This window comes from Carcharodon carcharias, chromosome 18, assembly GCF_017639515.1.
Source record: "Carcharodon carcharias isolate sCarCar2 chromosome 18, sCarCar2.pri, whole genome shotgun sequence".
NCBI lineage: Eukaryota > Metazoa > Chordata > Chondrichthyes > Lamniformes > Lamnidae > Carcharodon > Carcharodon carcharias.
Genome location: NC_054484.1, coordinates 53507056 through 53526762, shown reverse-complemented (window position 1 = coordinate 53526762; position 19707 = coordinate 53507056). Strand labels below are relative to the sequence as shown.

Sequence of the window (19707 nt, the reverse complement as noted above, 5' to 3'; positions counted from 1 at the left end):
AAGAGACACTGCACTGATTCTTATTTTAACATATTCTTATCTGAAGCCCACATTATCCCTCTCCTCATCCAGTCTTCCCTTTCCTTTGTAATCCATGGGCTTTTAAAACTCGAGATTGATGTCATTTAATCAATTCTTCTTGATTTATCTCATAACCTCTCCAACTCTTTTGAACCGCGTTGGTGGTATGTACTATTGTCCTTGACCCTTCACCTAATTTGCTCAGTCTTTTCCAATGTATTGTTTTAGTGTCAACCGATGATGAAGAGTCTTCCTGACAGAAGAGAGTTAATTAACAACAGTTCACCATGCTCACCTGCTGAATTAATGGTATTAGTTCAATAAAAATGAGCTTGACTATAACATGTGTAAGAATAAACTATATTACTTTGATTGAAACCTAAAGTGGAGGGGGGGGGTGTTCTGGTTTTCTCATGAACCTACTCCTCTTAACTCAAAGTAATTCTCAGAAAAACTACAAAGCTTTTCCCTCTCTGACATGTTGCTTGGGAGTATAAATTTCCTAATATCATCAAAACAGGAAGAAACTTCTGCCCCATACCCAATGATTATCTGTGAATGTGTGGGGTACAATTTTAAACATGCATTTAGCATTTCCATTCAGGCAAGTAGTACCACTAATCTCAATTCCAAAGATGTATCAAATCTCCTAACAAAGGAAGTGCTTCTGAGGTTTCACAATCAAGGAATTATACATTAAACACCAAGTGACTGATCGATTTCACACAACTATCTGCAGAATGAGATTTTTTCTTTGGAAAGCACATTTTACAAACTAGCTTAAATCAGAATGAAATGAGAGAGAGCTCAATAGGTGCTGAAGACAGTGTTCAGCCCAGTTAAAAGTCTTCATAAGTTTACCTCAAAATAGTTTAATGATAGACTTACGGCATTTTCCATGAGTTTACCTCCTGTTATTAAGCAAAGCTGATTCATTGAAATAATAAGGTCTTTAGATGACCAAAACTCATTTTTGCTAATCCAAATTCTGGTATTGACTACCAAATGTACAAGAACAATTTTATTATGATTGAACTGCAAACATATTAGAAATACACCACCACACGTACCTGCCACTGTTTCGTCAGCTCTCGAACCAGCTGGGCGTCATCCAGTAGTCTCTCTTTATAGGGGACATCCTGCAAGACATTGGCAGTGGTCTCTGCTTCTGTAAGCCAGGCCCGGAATTTGTCCAAGTCCAGATAGAACTGCTGCAGCAATCTGAGGGCTGCTTCCAGTGCAGCCTCCCTCTCACTGGCCCTGTGGAACCATTTATTTTTACACATATTAGCAATCTTCATTAACATAGCCTTTTCATCAACACTGTTATGAGTCCAATTATGAACTCAGTAACACCTTCAACAAAGGATTATAAGAATGAGTTAGTGACTGTCACAAATTTAAATATTTAGGGAATCTCTCATCACACATAATTTACCCATATTAATCCCTTAATTAAGTTTATATCAGTACAACGTAATTACACTTGACAACACTTAAAACATGCAAAAAGATGCCTATGGTGGTTTATATAATTTTGGGTCTACACCATGGACCCTATTACATTCAACACATTGTGACATATAGAAAAATGACTTTGTCCCAGATTTACACATGGAAAATTTGGAAATTCTAGTTTTTACAACCAGGACTCAATTGGGTTTTCCTCAATAATTAGTTAGACTGGTTTGCCTGGATAAATAGATCTGATTAAACACATCTGTGTGTTTTTTTGAATAAAATATTCAACTGTAATAGCACAAAAATATGAAATGAAACAACAACAGGCAAACCAAAGAACTGGCTTCTGTGCTTTTCTATTGAATGAAGTGGGATTTTTCACCAACTGTTGATAGCCGGAATTTCCTCAGAGTTGTCACAACTTTGTTGGAACTGGAGTGGAAAACTAGCTTACATGCATGAGTGGCATTTTAGCCACACTTCTGATGAAAGCACACTGGTTGGTGAAGTGGGAACAGCTCTAAGCAAATTCGCAGGCACTGTATGACAAGTAATGTGACTTCTATTTTTCAGGATTATAGGGTTTCTTAGTTGTAAATGTGCACTGACTCAGTCGGAGCTTGTAAAGCTCATTTTACATTGGACCCTTAGAACATACTTTCATCTCATCAGTCTGAGCTGGAATTGAGGCAATGCTCACTCTGAATGTTGAAGCACGGTGAGGCAGACTTCAATTCCTGAAAGTAATATCTGTGAGTAAGACTTACTTTGATTTCTATGTAGCAGCAACATGATAAAAATTTTCTAGTGAAAATTTATTGAAATTTGCTACCTCTAGAATGTGTAAAAACATTCAAAAAGAAAGAAAATCTTCCCCCTTCACCAACTGTGATCAAGATGGGCAGGGAATTGACTACTGAAAACATTAAAAAAATTACATTGTAAATAGACATCATAGAAATGGAGCTGTTCAGCTCCATACTGATTCCCATTTTAATCTCAGGAACTGTGTCCTTTAGAATTTGCCTGCAAACTCTAAGCAGGTCTGTCTACTTGAGACATATTCACAAACTAATTCATCCATTGCTTTGTTCCAGAACCAGTAAAACAAGGAGTTCTCCAAACAAGGTCACTCCTCACTAACAAACATCTTGGAATTTGATTTATCATTAATAAGTTTGGAATTTTCACCAATTAAATCTGCATTTTATCTCCCATCTTTCGCATGACTTGCTTCCAAAACATAGCTGGGGGCCCCTGTAACATATGCATCATATCTATGTCAGATACATGATGTTGCATGGAGGAGCCCATAATTATTGAATGAAACAACTAGTACATTAACTTGTACCACCTTCAGAATGAGTTATTCAAATGCAAAATAAAATTATATAGAATATACAACACAAAAACAGCCTATTCAGCCCAACTAGCTAATGTCAGTGTTTATACGCTAATTAAGCCTCCTCCAATCCTTCCTCATCTAGCTTAAAAGTAGGTTAATAAGGGCATAAAATAGCAAACCAAGCACCAGGGCTTCTTTCCAGAAAAGTAGAGAAATTATGCTAAACTTGTATGAACTTTGGTTGGACCAGACTTGGATCAGAATTTTCCCCCCATCAGTGGGGGAGTTCAGGAGCGGGCACGTGGAGGTGCGCCGCCATTTTACGTGAGCGAACTAATTAAGGCCCGCCCAGCATGATGCCCGCAAGGGCATTTTACGTATCGGCTAGCGGGAAATCCTGGCCTTGGAACACTTTGTACAGTTTTGTTCACCATTTTATAAAAAAAACCGTAGAGGCACCAGAGAGGGTGAAAAAAGATTTACAAGGATGGTACCAGAAACATGAGATTATACTTATCAGGAGCAGGCTGGGTCTGTTTTGTCTCGAAAAGAAAAGATTGAGTGGTGACCTAATAGAGGTCTTTAAAATTATGAAAGGTTTTGATAAAGTAGATGAAGAAAGCGTATTTCAATTTTTGTAAAACTAGAGGACATCAGCATAAGATAGTCACCAATTAATTAAATAGAGAATTCAGAAGAAACTTCTTTACCCAGAGAGTGGTGAGAATGTGAAACTCACTAAAACGGGGAGCGGTTGAGGCAAATAGTATGAATGAATTTAAGGGGAGGCTAGATAAGCATATGAGGGAGAAGGGAATGGAGAGTTATGGAGCTTAATAAGGACATAAAATAGCAAACCAAGCACCAGGGCTTCATTCCAGAAAAGTAGAGAAATTATGCCAAACTTGTATGAACTTTTAGTGATTTGTGCATTTGTTCTCCCAGATCCCTTTGCTCCTCTACCCTGTTTAGATTCTCCCTTCTAATACGTGACTTCTGTATTATTCTTACCAAAATGTAATACCTCACACTTATCTATATTGAAATTCATTTCCCAATTACATGCCCATTCTGCAAATTTAATTACTTCTTTCATTATCTTCTTGTTGATTGTTGCTGTCTGCCTCTGTATTGACAATCATATCCAACCTGATGATGTCCCAAATATAAAAGTTGTGTTTTGATTCTAAAGACTGAGTTGTTAATATAAATTGTGAACAACAGTGGTACAGGCGTTGATCCTTGTGAGACCTCACTTTTCAACTTCTGCCACTCTGAATAGCTACCCTTCACCACTACTTGTCATTTTCTATCTTGCAATCAGCAACAAACTGTCCATTCTGCTTTTTGTTCTCTCACTCCACATGCTCTCCTTACTCATTAATCTATTAAGTGGCCTTTTGGAAATCTAGATAAATTACATCTACTGCATTATCTTTGTCTGCTCTTTTTGTAGCCTCTTCAAAGAATCAATGAGGTTGGTCAACCAAAAGTTTCCATTTTGGTATCCACATTGACTATACGTTATTAAATTTCTGGTTCTCGAGGTTTTTCTATTTCCTCCATTAGTAGTATTAGTATTATTTTTTCCATGACCAGTATTAAGCTAACGATTCAATAGCTCCCAGGAAATGTTTTATCTATCTTCTTTCAATACAGGTGCAACAGTAGCTATCCTTTGACACCACACCATTTTCAAATGAATTATTAAATATGTATAATAGTGCCTCTGCTATCTCTTCTCTAGATTATTTCAAAATGTATTGCTGCAAACTATCCAGACCATGGGTTTCATCCTCTTTGAGTTTGATTCATTTATTTAACACTTCTCTTTTTATTTTAAATGCAGTAATCTCATCTTCCAATAACATGTCCACCTGATCATATCGCCCTGTAAAAACTGAAGCAAAGTACTTATTTGATATTTCTGCCACACACACTTTCTGTTGGCAAAATCATTCAATTTCTCTCTCACTCTATCCCTTTCCAATTCTATTCTTCCAAGTTTTATTTGCAGAGCCATTCACCTTCTGCCTTTGCGGTCAAGACACATTGACTGCTACAGTGTTCAGCTGAATACTGCACTTGTTTGTCCTGATTCAATTTGTACCCTTCAGAAGGTGAAAATCCTTCTGCTGGTTTACACAATTCAAATTTTCCAACTCCTTGCCATTAACCTTTTTTCTCTTGTTCAGGGACCCAGTTTTCCCAGGCTTACCTCTTCCTTAGTGCAAGCGAGTTCTGCGGGAAATGGATGCAGTTGTTTCTTAAGTCTTTCTCTCCCTTTGTGTGGATGTCATCAAAGGAAGTGGGACTGACAGATAGCATTATCCATCAAAAGTGCCACCAGTTCTGCCTCAGTATGTCCACCATTAGCTACACCAACATAACATGTGACAGGGATAGTAGAAATGGACCCATTCCTGCAGCAAATGCCAGTTTCCTCTGGCAATTGATCACAAGTAGTCAGCTTTCACTGGAGAAGTGACTGTATATTTAGGCCTCTAAGAGCAGAAAAGTTTTGAAGCTTAAGAATGGACCAAGATGTAGCAACATTGTGCAGCTGTAAAATTCCTTTCTCCCTATTCCACTCCCCTCAAGAACAGATGTTCCAGTATTGCTGGAAATAGCTAGGGCACCCTCACCATGCAAATGACCCTGAAGAATCAGATCAAAGCCTACGTAGATTGATGGCCAAAAGAAAAACAGAAATACCTGGAAAAACTCAGCAGGTCTGGCAGCATCGGCAGAGAAGAACAAAGTTGATGTTTCAAGTCCTCATGACCATTCAACAGAACTAAGTAAAAATAGGAAAGGGGTGAAATATAAGCTGGTTTAAGGGGGGTGGGGGGGGGTGGTTGTAGGGACAAGCAAGCAGTGATAGGAGCAGATAACCAAAAGATGTCACAGACAAAAGAACAAGGAGGTGTTGAAGGTGGTGATATTATCTAAAAAAATGTGCTAATTAAGAATGGATAGCAGGACAAGCAAGGTACAGATAGCTCTAGTGGGGGTGGGGTGAAATAAGACTAAAAGGGCAAAAAAGGTATAGATTTAAAAATAATGGAATTAGGTGGGAAAAGAAAACTCTATATAAATTATTGGAAAAAACAAAAGGGAGGGGGAAGAAACGGAAAGGGGGTGGGGATGGAGGAGGGAATTCAAGATCTAAAGTTGTTGAACTCAATATTCAGTCCGGAAGGCTGTAAAGTGCCTAGTCAGAAGATGAGGTGCTGTTCCTCCAGTTTGTGTTGAGCTTTGGGAAGCCAGGAGGTGAGTTATTCACCATACAATACCCAGTTTCAAGCCTGCTTAGGGCACAACAACATTTAGATTATTGTCCCAGTTCACCTTCTGGTTGCTCTTGATTGTAGGATGTTGATGGTGGGGGACTCAATGATGGTAATGCCATTGAAAGTCAAGGGAAGGTAGCTTGGCTTTTCCCTATTAGATTTGTCCATTGCCTGGCACTTGTGTGGCACAAATGTTATTTGCTCCTTATTAACCTAAGCCTGGCTGTTGTCCTGATCTTACAAGTGGGCATTCTTCATTATTAATGGAATTTTAAGTGAAGCTGAATACGGTGCAAATATCAGCAAACAGCCCCACTTCTGACTTATGATGGAGGGAAGGTCATTAATGAAGCAAGTGAAGTAGTTTGGCCTGCATTCTGCCCTGGGGCTGAGATGATTGGCCTCCAATGTCCACAGCCATCCATTTCTGTACCAGGTATGACTCCAACAACTGGGACTGGGTCCTGCTGATTCCCATTAGTTTCAGTTTTACAAGAACTCTTCGGTGCAACACCTGGTTAAATGTTCTCAAGGGCAATCACTCTCAACTCACGTGTGGAATTCAGTTTGTGTCTATGCTTGGACTCAGCTGCTCATGCTCACCTCAATAAATGGTACAAGGGACACAGGCCTCAGTGGCAACATGATAAGGTGATGTCTCATAGCTTCACTCTATTCCATCTACTCTGCAGATGGAGAGGCCACTGTGGATCCTCACCCTTCCACACAGAGAGCTCACATGCTGCTTGGGAGGGAAGGTAGGGGGGAAAGGGCTCAGGTGTTGAGGGCACCAGCAAACACCACCCAGGACATGTCTCTTTGAGCCATATCCTTATATATGCATGGGCTCACCGCTTTGGATGGTGCTGGCCCTTCTGAACAACCTGCAGTCACATGGTGCATAATCCAGTGGGTTACTTGCAAGCCTGCAAGCATAGGAAAGATACACAACACCCAATCTTTTCTCTTTGCACAAGAGAAGTTGAGCCGTAATAGGAGAGAGAGGGAGAAGACAGGATGGGGTCGGCCACTATTGAAAGAATTTATTGAATTTGAGGAGCAGGCAGCCCAACTGGCAATGGTGGGGTGGGACTGATCCATCGGAGATGGAGAGATTGCCTTGTGGCCTCCATCTAGTAAGGATCCATGCATGTCATAGAAAGCTCAGGGTCAAGGGTGCCTCCATGTTGGAAGCAGCTCATGCAGTCAGTCTTGCTCTCCTCTCTCACTTACAGGTGCCACCAGGAAGAGGGCAAGGCCCTAAAGTGAGGAAGCCCTGTCCATCATGCAGACAAACGCGGAGAGAAGCGAGGACATTACTGATGAAGGAAGTGCACCTGTAGAGGTGTCACAGCACTTGCATCTTCCACCAGCATAGGGGCACAGATCCCGTGGATATTAGTTCTAGTTAGGAAGGGTCCACATTCTGATGGTCACTACATAGACATGTGTCAACAGCAGGAGGAGGCAGGGTCAACCAAGCCCATTGGCACTTGGAGGAGTGTTGGGGAAGAACCTACTGCAAGGTTCATGCTCAATGACAAGCCTCTAGAAACGGCCTTCCAAGGGATACCAGAGAGGCAGCAAGAGGCGGGGAAAATCAGCCAGAGATGTCAGAGGCCTTAAACATGGTGGCATAGGAGGTGGAGGAGACCATCCATCTGCTGGCCACTGAAATGGTGCCAAACAGTGCACGCATGGAGGTCTCCATGGGGAGGGTGGCGACTCCATGAAGAACCTGGCCCAGCAGATTCTGTTGGAGATGAGCATAGACCTACACTCTATCAATGCAGCCATGGATGAGTTTCTGCAGTGGCTACACAACAGGGGGATGGGTCACCTCGACCTCCCTCCAGGTGCCCCTACCCCTCAAGGAGTCAGGAGGGGTCTTGGGGCACCCAAAGGAAGGAGGAAAGGCAGTTTATACTGTCTGGAGCCTCCACTCAGGACTCTGAGGTTGTCTGGCCCTTCTGAATCCCCTTTGCCTGTGACCTCTTCAGCTTCATCCTCTGGCCACAGAAGAAGCAGTTGCCCCAAAGCAGGACAGCCAAAGGAAGACCTGGCCCTCCAGGCCTCAGGTCTCCAGCGGACGGCTGCCAAGGTCGTCCAAGACAACGGGGCCAACGGGTCAGCAGGCTGCCTCTACGCCTGCTGGGGATGTCGGGGCAGCACTTAGAAGAAGGTTTAGGGAATGAAAAACTGTTCTGCATTCCAAAGTGGTTGCATGGGTGCACTATCATTGCTAAACTTATCATACTTTTGTAAATATAGTTCACTTGCACTTTAATCATGTCTGATGTAGTTTATTTGCAATAAGCCTGTGTGCGCCACCTCACACCCCAGACAACATTTTCTGAGGCATAGCCATGTCCCCCGAAATCATGCATGTACAGGGAGGCAAAGATAAGGGACCTTGTGAGCCGTGTGCAAGAAGTCTCCCGCACACGCTGAGCCTTTGCCCTTCACACTCTCATCTGTGCCAAGGTCCTAGCATTGTAAATACCACAATCTGGGGTTCCTCTTCGGTTGTCCAGTTGAGCTGACCTGCATCTCCACCCACTCCTGATGACTCAACTCACATGCTGCATCTCAAGATCTCCACTACGAGCTCTGCGTCGATGCGAGTAGCCATGGTGCTAGTAACGTTTGAAGTAGAGTCTAACCCCTTTTCCCCTCCCCCGTCACCCATAATCATGGACACCCCCCCACCCCCCACCCACTCTCACAAGGAATCACTTTTGAACTCTCCACGGTCACCCTTCAACCCTTACCCAGCACCTTCCGTCCCATACAGGGAAATGTAGAAGTCCTTACCTTCCCAAAAATCCAGCCCCATTACAATTGACATGCCCCTATCATCTTTCCGACTCCCTGAATCCATGTCACTTTCCACATCCTTTCCAACAACCCTCAGTGCCCCTTCACTCAACATTATCACACGCTCACTCTCCCACCCCACTGACTCCCACTGCCCCCTTTAATCATCACCATTCCTCCTACCACTGGTACCCTCAGTATGGCCCAAGAAATCCTCCATTGATCCCATGGACCCCTCCCTCTGAACCCCTTTCTACTCTGCACCTCACCATGCCTCTCCACACCTGCACAAGCTCTGCCCCACCCACTACCCACACTCCAACACAGCCCTTGCCACCCTCCCGCTCCATACCAGCTCACCCATTGCAAGGCGCCCTGTTGAATCTCTCTCTTTCCCCTACCAGACCCAACCTCCCCTGTCCCCCTCTAGGCCTGCACACCTGCCCACCTCTTCATTCCTCTCCTCCCTGTCTATTTCTTGCCCCCAGCACAGACCCTCAATGCCCACCAGTACCTTCTGCCACCCTCCACTTTTAGCTTGAAGATCTGAACCTGGCAGGAATTGCAGCATCAAGAACAGACCTCCTAGATGCTGCTGTACACACAAGATCCACGTGGTTGATGATTCACCCACCCACTGCTACATGTGGTGTTCCAGGGCCTGGTCGCTGGAGGCCTCCATCATCTCTTTTGATCTCTGTGAACTTCCCTGTACCAGCGCGATTTCCCACTGGAGGTGCAGACTATCGGGTGGATTCTGGTCAGGTCTTCATCTGCATCCCATTAGTGGAATGAAAATTGGGTTCATGCTGGCTTCTGGTGGGAATTGTGACCTGCCTTGGTGGCCGGGAGTGGAAGATGCGGCCATCATTTTAATGGCAGCGGGAAGACTATTTTTCAGCCCCCTCTGCATTGATTCCCTTCCGTTCACCATTAAACCTGCCATGGGGGGAGTGGAAAATCTGCCCATGCTATCCTTAATGCTTTTAGATCGGCCCTGTTTGTAGTTTTGTGTTACAATGCAGTTATAATGCAATATGGGTTCTGTAGTTTCTTTTTGCCACCTAACAGAACAGACAGAAACTGAGATTCACATGAACATTTTAAATTAAATCATATCACTGTTGCTTAAATCATGGCAGAGAAATTATTTTTTAAAAAATGTTTCAAATTGAATTTCTTTGACAGTCCAGTATGCATTGGAGAATAAGGTGGTTTCGGGTGAAACTAAAATAATTTTTTGTCTTGCTAGTTGTGTGCATAGCATTTTAAAGTTATGATATTATATGATGGGCTCTGAATGTAGCAATAGAAAACTGTAATGGTTTTTGCAGAAATAATTTGTCTGTTTTAGGATCCCAGGAATGTCTGATTCAAGGTTAATCAAATTAAATGTAATACTTGAAAAGGGCAATTTCGTGACTGGCCTCTTAGAGTGGAGTGTCGCTACAACTGTTACACAACTACTAGATGCAGATAAGCTTTTGTTCCCATAATTGGTAAGCAAATGGAGATCCATTGTTTAGCACTGGCATAATTCTCTCAGGTATCATTGTTTTTTATATGCTTAATGTGATTAACCTGATAGAGGATATGATCTAAGGACTTTGCTTGAACTTTATCAAAGAAAGAGTACAAAATGTGTTCAATGTTCAGTGCCTTGATAACTTACTAGGAACAAATCAGGCTCCTTGAATGTTCCATAAACTTGTAGCATCAAAACAGGTCTTTTGGCCCACAGGTCTATGCAGGTGTTTATGCTCCACACAAGCTTGCTTCCACCGCCTTCTATCTAACCCTATCAGCATAACTGTCTATTCCTTTTTCCGTCCTGTGTTTATCTATTTTCTCTGAAATGCAACTATGAATGTGCGTGATTCATATATTGTAAGTGTTGATGAGTAATCCCAAAGGTTTACAGAACATTAAGCTCCTTATGGACTAATTCTAGTTGTGATACACAAGTACCGTACTTTGCCTGTGTCCTGGAATTTTTTCAGAACTGTTATTGTTCTGCAACTGTACCTTTCCCAGAAGCAAAGAAAGGTACTATATGCATGTAAATCTTTCATGACTTCAAGATGTCCTACAGCACTTTACGATCAACTGTTACAAATGCAAGGTTTTATAAGATTGTTATGTTTTGATTTAGGGTAAAGTGGAAGATTGAAAGGGGTCATGTGACCTGTGAATTCTGCTGACAACAAGCCTGGATGGCTTGGTTGTTAAAGCTAAAACTGGGGCCCAGGTTGTCTTCATGGGATGAAGGTGTAAGATATTCACACCTGTAAACAACGGCCAGAATGTCAACAGTGGATAGGCTCTTTGTTTCCAAGTCCCAGGGAGGTGTTAGGAATGTCAGGTTTTGAAAACAGTTATGCTTCAATTTGTTCATTTAATTCCAAGGTAGAATGGAGTTGGGGAAGGTGAGGGATGTGTAAATGATAGCTAATTAGCATTTCTACCTGGAAACAGGGCCCATGTAATTCACTAAGATAAAAGCAAAAAACTGTGGATGCTGGAAATCCAAAACAAAAATAAAAATACCTGGAAAAACTCAGCAGGTCTGATAGCATCTGCGGAGAGGAACACATTCTGTTTGACGAGTCATACGGACTCAAAACGTTAACTGTGTTCCTCTCCGCAGATGCTGTCAGACCTGCTGAGTTTTTCCAGGTATTTTTATTTTTGTTTCCCATGTAATTCAAACTGTGATGGAGAAGGGCTTTGAGAGGAGAAGAGTCCATAGGAAGCCATTGTAAGATCGGGTTACAGGTTTTCCTAAAATTATCGTTGCATCTCACAGATACAGGGCAGTCTGCAAGAAACTGGGGGTGGGAGGGAGAGCGAGAGTGAGAGAGCAGTGAGATAGACACAGCAAGTTCACCACGCAAAATGCAGGTGGGTGCTTGCAATCAGATTGAAGAGACAAAACTTGTGAGGGTTTAAAAGAAGTTAGAGGATTTGCCTAGATTTGGCTAGAAGGTGGGAGCTCCAGGGTAATCCATACCGTGAATTAGAATTAGAATCAGGGCTCAGAAGTTATCCATAGAGAAAAGAAAAAAGGAACTGTTACGGACCAGAAGGGGGGATTAATGTAAAGAGACAAAAGCAAAATATTGTGGATGCTGGACATCTGAAACAAAAACAAAAATTGCTGGAAAAATTCAGCGGGTCTGACAGCAACTGTGGAGAGGAAGACAGAATTAACATTTCGAGTCCATATGACTCTTCATCAGAACTAAAGAGAAATAGAAATGTGGTGAAATATAAGTTGTTTAAGGGGGGCTGGACAGGTGAAGCTGGATAGAGGGCCAGTGATAGGTGGAGGCAAAGTGAGATTGCCAAAGATGTAATAAACAAAAGGTCAAAGGGATGTTGATGGTGGTGATATTAGCTAAAGGATGTGCTAATGGTGACATTAAGGGTAGAAAGCAGGATGAGTAAGTGACATTTGGCCCAAGTGGGGCGGGGGGTGGGGGGGGGAGGCGGCGGTGGGGGAGAGAGGATCGATATAGGTTAAAAGGTGGGGATAAAACAATATGGAAATAAATTGTCAAAATAATAATAGAAATGGGTGGGAAAAGAAATATATATATATATATAAATTTTTTAAAAATCATGTAATAATTATTAGAAAAAAGGGGATTAAAAAAGGGTGTTTGGTGGTGGCATCATGCTGGAGTTGGCGGAAATGGCTCCAACAACTCCAGCATGATGCCAAAACCAAACACATCTTACCTTCACACCCTCTGTCGGCATTCCATAGGGACCGTTCCCTCCAGGACACCCTGGTCCACTCCTCCATCACCCCCTGCATCTCAATCCCCTCCCACGGTACCTTCCCATGCAACCGCAGAAGGTACAACACCTGCCCCATTACTTCCCCTCTCCTTACTGTCCAAGGACCCAAACACTCCTTTCAAGTGAAGCAGCATTTCACTTGCACTTCCCTCAATTTAGTCTACTGCATTTGTTGCTCCCAATGGCAGTATCCTCTACATTGGAGAGACCAAACACAGACTGGGTGACCGCTTTGCAGAACATCTTCGGTCTGTCCACAAGTAAGACTCAGACCTCCCTGTCGCTTGTCTTTTCAACACACCACCCTGCTCTCATGCCCACACGTCTGTCCTTGGCCTGCTGCAATGTTCCAGTGAAGCTCAACGCAAACTTGGGGAGCAGCACCTCATCTTCTGATTAGGCACTTTACAGCCTTCCGGACTTAACATTGCGTTCAACAACTTCAGATCATGAACTCCAACCTCCATCTTCACCCCTTTTTATACCCTTTTTTATAATCATTATTGTATTTTTTTATATATATATACATATTTCTTTTCCCACCCATTTCTATTATTATTTTTACAAGTTATTTCCATATTGTTTTATCCCCACCTTTTAGCCTATTTCAATCCCCTCCCCCCACCTCACCCCCACTCAGGCCAAATGTCACTTGCTCTTCCTGCTTTCTACCCTTAATGTCACCATTAGCACATCCTTTAGCTAATATCACCACTGTCAACATCCCTTTGACCTTTTGTTTATTACATCTTTGGCAATCTCTCCTTTGCCTCCACCTATCACTGGCCCTCTATCCAGCTTCACCTGTCCAGCCCCCCTTAAACAGTTTATATTTCACCACATTTCTATTTCTCTTTAGTACTGATGAAGAGTCATAAGGACTTAAAACATTAACTCTGTCTTCCTCTCCACAGATGCTGTCAGACCTGCTGAGTTTTTCCAGCAATTGTTATTAATGTAAAGTTCTGATTTCCCCTCTCACCACCTGTCTGTAAACAGAAAGGTGTTTTTGATTTTTGATTTCCCCCTTTATAAGTGGTGGTATATTTTCCCCAACCCTTCAGTTTTGGAGTGATTCAATTCTCTGTTAATAATCCCACGGCAAACTCGAGATAAGGTAAAATAAGAAGGTTGGTTTATTTTACACACACACAAAAGCAGGAAAGGGGTTTTGCAACATCCGCCCCTTTTTGCACTCATTCAATAAAAGAGGGATAGGGAAAAGAAAGGAATACAGGGCAAAACCATGATAAAAACAAGAGTTATGGTTTGACTTGAATCTGGAGTCCAGAATCAAAAGTCCAGTGGCGCATCCCTTCAGAGGTTAGCAAGCTGAAACCGTTGCAGCGTGATTTGACATTCCAAAAGCAAGGACTTCCACGATGGGAGAAGGCACTTGGAGATTAATTAGTCCTGAAGGCTTAGGAAAGAACAAAAGTGCCAATGTTCCAGTAGTTCACAGTATAGATGAGGGCCAGGCACGTCACTTGGACAGAGATCTTTCTGCTGCTACCTGTTAGATGATAAAATGGTGGACTACCTGGGTTCAGATCCAAATGGCATTGTTACAGGTTCTAGCAGCTTGGGGGAGGTCATATGACATAGCTTCCACTTCTTCACTTGGGTTTTGGTCCAAGTTGTATTTTCCCAAGTTTGAAATCTTGTGATGTTTAATAGAGGAGTCAGGGTCAATTTTGTCTTTTGCAAACTTACCAACTCTGGTGGCTAGGATTCTTCTTTAGAAATGTAAAGACCGGGAAGGTGGGGGTGGGGTTTGTGGTGCATTAGTCCCTTTTTAGAGATTACAAGTCTCTGCTGTTTGTCTGAAGGTTAGAAATTCCTCTGGTATGAGTCATGGCTGGTCACGGTAAAGCCTTGTCCATTTTAAAATTAAAAATAATAATTTTGTAAAGTAACCTGGTTGGCGTAGATATATATAGATAGTTTCCTTTGTCTTCTGGCTGGGACAGAATGAGAAATCACATTGGACTGATTCCTGGAGAATGAAGCCAATGTTAAGGGACAGATTAAAGTATAACCACAGAGGAGAGATTTTTGGCCCTTTTAAATAATAAATGGGGGATCTTTTCTGTAGTTTAGAGTGTAAGCTGCTGACTGAAATAATATTTAGGCAATGTTGTTTTCAGTTTGTGTGTTACAGTAAAAGTCGTAAAACTTGAACTCTTGCATTGTAATCCTTTCAGCCATTCACTGCAAGCTCGAATTCCTTTCATAAGTTGTCGGGCTCTACGGGGTTTATAACATAACTTAGCACTTTTGAAGTGTAGTCATCTTTGTAATGTAGAGAAAGTGGGTAGCCAACTTGCACACTGCAAACTTCCACAAATAGAAATGTAATGTTGTGTGATGTTGGATGGGGGATAAATATTGGCCAAGACCACACAGAAAAAACTGCATTCAGCATGTAAAATTATTTTTCCATTGCAGTTACATAGAAAAGTGGATGCAACTCTGAGGAAATTCCAGGCCTGCGTATTTTTCCTTTTAAGTATTATTTTATCCGGACAGGACTTTTAGTTTGCGTGCAATGCTCCAATAGTAGATGGCAGAAATGTGCAGGAATCCTATGTATTCCCCAATAAGTAATTTATTGCAATTTGGTTTAAGTTCTTATGCTCACCCAAATATGAGGAGTAATACCGGGAGTATGCATTTTAAGAGATTTTTGAAAACTATCGAGTCATTTACAGAGGTAAAGGCGTTAGGAGATAATGCACTGAGCTGCAATACAGAGCAAGTGTATATGATATCTTTATCTCAGGAGGGAGAACTGCTGGAACAGTGCTATAGTTGTCTACAGTTGTAATGGTGTGTGAGTTCACAATGATTTATGTCAACATTCATTTTGTATAAATTGTATTCTGTTGTAATGTTTTAGAGAGCAGGCAAAACAGTTTCCATATACACCATTCAGCAAAGACAGCAGGCTGAACTTACTGCAGCCCATTATGGTGAGAAACATGGTAGCTGGGCCCAGTTAACTGTGGAGAGGCCCTGAGTCAGTTTCCCGCTGGCAGCAAAGCCTTCCCATGTTAAGTCGGAGGGAGGGAGGTGCTGGCATGGGATTACAAGCCACTGGTGGCAGGATGTCAGTTAGGCTTGTTTTAAACCAATTGACATCCATTACCTCTGATCCCACCGTGTGGCTCATTGTTTTTCCGTGTCATCAGAAGACCACCAAGCAAATCCTGTCGGCTTTGCCAGCAGACTCCTGGAGCGTGGTGGAAGTGGGGGAAGCCCTCACTGAAAGCCACCTCCCCCCTGCCTTTGTTCCTGAAACCCCTTCATTTATCTCCTGTGACCCCTCCCTGCAATTCCCCATCAAGCATTCATTCACCTTTAGTCTGGGATCCCATGATGATCATGAGCCTCTGGTGGGCACACTGCCACCAGCTACCACCCCTTCCACTGATGCCAGCGGCATGAGGAGCTGCCAAGCTGTGATTGGCCTGCAGCTATCAGCGGGCAGGACTTCCACCGCCAAGGACCTCAGTCACAAGGCTAGCCCAATGCTAGCCGCTTAAGTGCCTGAAAAGCATGTTGATTCCATTGGGCCTCCACCACAGAACTGACAAGAATTCCCCACCGGTTCTCTGGCTGTTGGATGAGACTCCCATCAGCTTGACAAAATCTCAGCCAGTTTGTCTTTAAATAAATATTTTAGTTAGTCAGTTTTGTATTCCAGGGTATTGGTAAAACCATTACAACAAAAATGACATGCAGTTATTCACTAAGGAAGTTACCATTTGAAGAAACTAATCCAGACATGTAAAAGCCATACACATGGTCTAATCCAGGCCAGGGGCTGGAAAGAATATTGTCAATGGTCATATGCAGAAATAAACTGCCTGTTTTGTCATTACCTAGATTTCTGTTTTTTCCATATGTCCTTCCGTAAAATGAATACATATCCTGGGTCAAAGTGCATAAAATGTAATTATTTCTAAGACTTTTGCACAGACAATCAAAATTTGCAGCACAGAAGGTGGCCACTGGGCCCACCGGGCTGAATTTTATGTGGCACCATGATCCCCACCCCCCACCAGTTAAAATATCGAGGCTGGGGGTGGGGGGGGGGGTTGAAATCCGCCCATGATCCTGACAGCTTCCCTGTGGCAATTTAATGCTGAGATTAACGTCAATTGCTTTAAGGTGATATTTCCATCCCGAAAGCGGTAGAAGTCCAGCCTTAGACCGCTGCCGGCCAAACAGATGGCTGTCAACTACGCAGTCCCAGCAGTGCCAACCGAGAGCAGGCAGTCCAGCCATCTTGAGGATCTCAGGTAGGTCTGAGGTCGGGACGGTGGTGTGGGCTCACCGAGTCCTGCCAACCTATCCCAATGAGTGGGGTAATGGGGGAGGGTGGGGGGGGCGAGCGGGGCGGGTGGCCAGGTTCAAGAGGCCAGGGAGGATGGTTAAAAGGAGAGGAATGACCTTGGGTCGGGGGGGATGCTTCCGATGGGCCCACGGGGCCCACAGTGGGCGTCCAACACCTCCTCTTTGCCCAACACCAGCCCATGCAGCTAAAGCTGCCGGGTTTCCACATTGGCCTGATGCATCCCACCCTAACCCACACACAGATAAAATACTGGCAGCAGCAGGATGTGGCCCTTAATTAGCCATCCATTAGCCACTTATGGGCCTCAATAGGTTCAAGGGCGGGCAGTGCTACTCGGCGCCTCTTTCGCCCCTGTAAAATTTCAAACAGGTCAAGGGTGGGCAGATAGGCAGCAGCCACTGGATTTAATGGGCCCCCCTGCCAGCAAACCCACTGACAGGGGAGTATAAAATTCAGCCCATGGTGTTCGTGCCAGCTGAAAAAGCTATCAAGGCCTTATTCCACTTTCCAGCTCATGTTACGGTACTTCAATGCAGATTCAAGTTCTTCTTAAATACAATGATACTCACTGCAAGATGTCTAGGGATCAGGTACATATCCCGCTTGGCAACTATTATTTAGGTTCATAACCTTAGATAATCAGGAACTTGAATGGGATTTTGATGCAAGCCTTCGGATAGATTGACACATGCAATTCGATACAAATTACATACTCCAAGCAAACAAAAATGATTTTCAAAATACTTCAGTGAAGACAGTGTCTCTTCACAGAACTATTTTGGTCAGACAGTTGGTATGCCAAAGCACTATGTCAGTGAAATTTGGATTGGGTACCAGATATACCGATTATATTGGTGGTCTGATATAGAAAATGTATTGGCTCCCATGAGTATCCAAGTCCTTAGTTCTTTGTCATTTGGCAAACAAAATTTTTAAGTGAATCTTTGGATTTAAGGGCTGAATGGTCAAGTAGATTAGCTAAGTCTGGGCTTCAACCCAGTCAAAGCTGATGAAAAGAAAGTCTCAGCTTTTTATTGCTAGTAAATGTCACAGATTAGATGTGCACTTCTCTTTTCACAGGTCTTAATAGTGAACTGCAGTATCTAGAACTGAAGCTACATCCCCTAATATGTGAAATGTCCAACACTTCATGTGACCTTGTGATGGGTAGTGTTCCACAGGTCAATAATTATCCACTTTACCAAGATATTTCTCACTGGAGATTAGACAGATCGCCCAATATGCAACTAAATCATTCAAGCTTAAAATACAAATTCAATCTATTTATAAAAAATAGGAGTGCAATAAAACAATTGAATGAGATTAGTTCTAAAAATAATTGAATTGGATTACACGGTCCATATATTTCCAAACAAGCAGGGAGGGAGCCGGGGGGTAGGGGGAGACGGGCTAGGCTTCCCAGAGGTCCGTAAAATTTGACAACAATTTAAGTGTTTGGACTCCATTTTCTGTCTGACAGCCAACCAGGCTGACTCCTGTAAGGGAAGGCCTGTGGCACCGAACCACAGCCAGCGAGTGGAGAGGTGGGAGGTGACAGGAAGAGATTGGAGACTGGGAGGGAACATCTGGTGGTGGGCTGTGGAGAGATCAGTCGGTGATGGGTAAATTAGGGGGGATTGGCCATGAATAGATCACCGACCAGATAGACTGGGGGGGGCGCCATGGATAGGTTGTGGTTCAATCGTGGGGTGAGTCCAATCACAGGGCACCAATCACATTGAGAGGGAAACAGTTTTCTTTGGGAGACTAGGGACTGAATCGGCCCACATTCGCACTAAGTACGGTTACAGGCGGGAAAAAGCATCCCAAACCTGCCTGCGTTAATTATGCATTCCCAGAAACACGCCGTTTCCATGGCCGGTGGGCCCTGATTTGCCAGCCATGCTGTTGGCTCATCGCTTCAGCACGCTGGGCACCACATTCAAATTACAGCTGCACGCACACCTCTCAGTGCTCCCAATCCAGGACTGCTGCAAATAAGACATAGCCCCAAAAGGCAAGAAAACCCAGGTTTAGTGAAGCATCTGTTGAGTGGCTTTTGGACACTGTGGAGGCCCTCTGTGATATTCTCTCCCCTCACTCAGGCTGCAGGAGGGGCAGCAACATTACCACTCCGGCTTGATAAGTGTTGGCAGTGGGGATCAGTGTCAATGCAGCACAGAAGAGATTGGCCATCCATTGGGGATAAAGGATGGATGATCTCATCTGTACCACAAGGTAAGGCAACCATCTTATCACTCTAAACTCACACACTCACAAACCCTTCACATATTCATGGGCATCTCACTCACTGCCAGCTCAAGGGACATCACCAGTCACTTTCACACACACCCTCACATCTCCATCTGGCCTCATCCACTCTGGAGACTGCCTCTTCAGCCCTCAACATCTTGAGGTCACTTGCACAGATCAACTTGTGCCCCCACACAAGCCCTGGGATACCCTCCTTCTTCAGTACAGCCCTCACCTTGCAACCTCTTCCTTTGCTTGAGGCCACTTCTCCCCTTTCCCCAAACAAGCCCATGCCCTGCAGCCGTACAAAACCACCCCCGCCTTATGGCTGGGCTGGTAGATGGAAGCTTGTC

General features: G+C 43.5%; 1 protein-coding gene across 1 annotated transcript in view; it reads right to left on the bottom strand.

The window, feature by feature from the left end:
- Positions 1-19707, bottom strand: part of dmd (dystrophin) — a 1748406-nt gene that overhangs the window by 312289 nt on the left and 1416410 nt on the right. The window contains exon 54 of the mRNA XM_041212034.1: positions 1092-1281. Coding sequence (XP_041067968.1) covers positions 1092-1281 — 190 coding nt within the window. The remainder of the gene's footprint in view (positions 1-1091; positions 1282-19707) is intronic.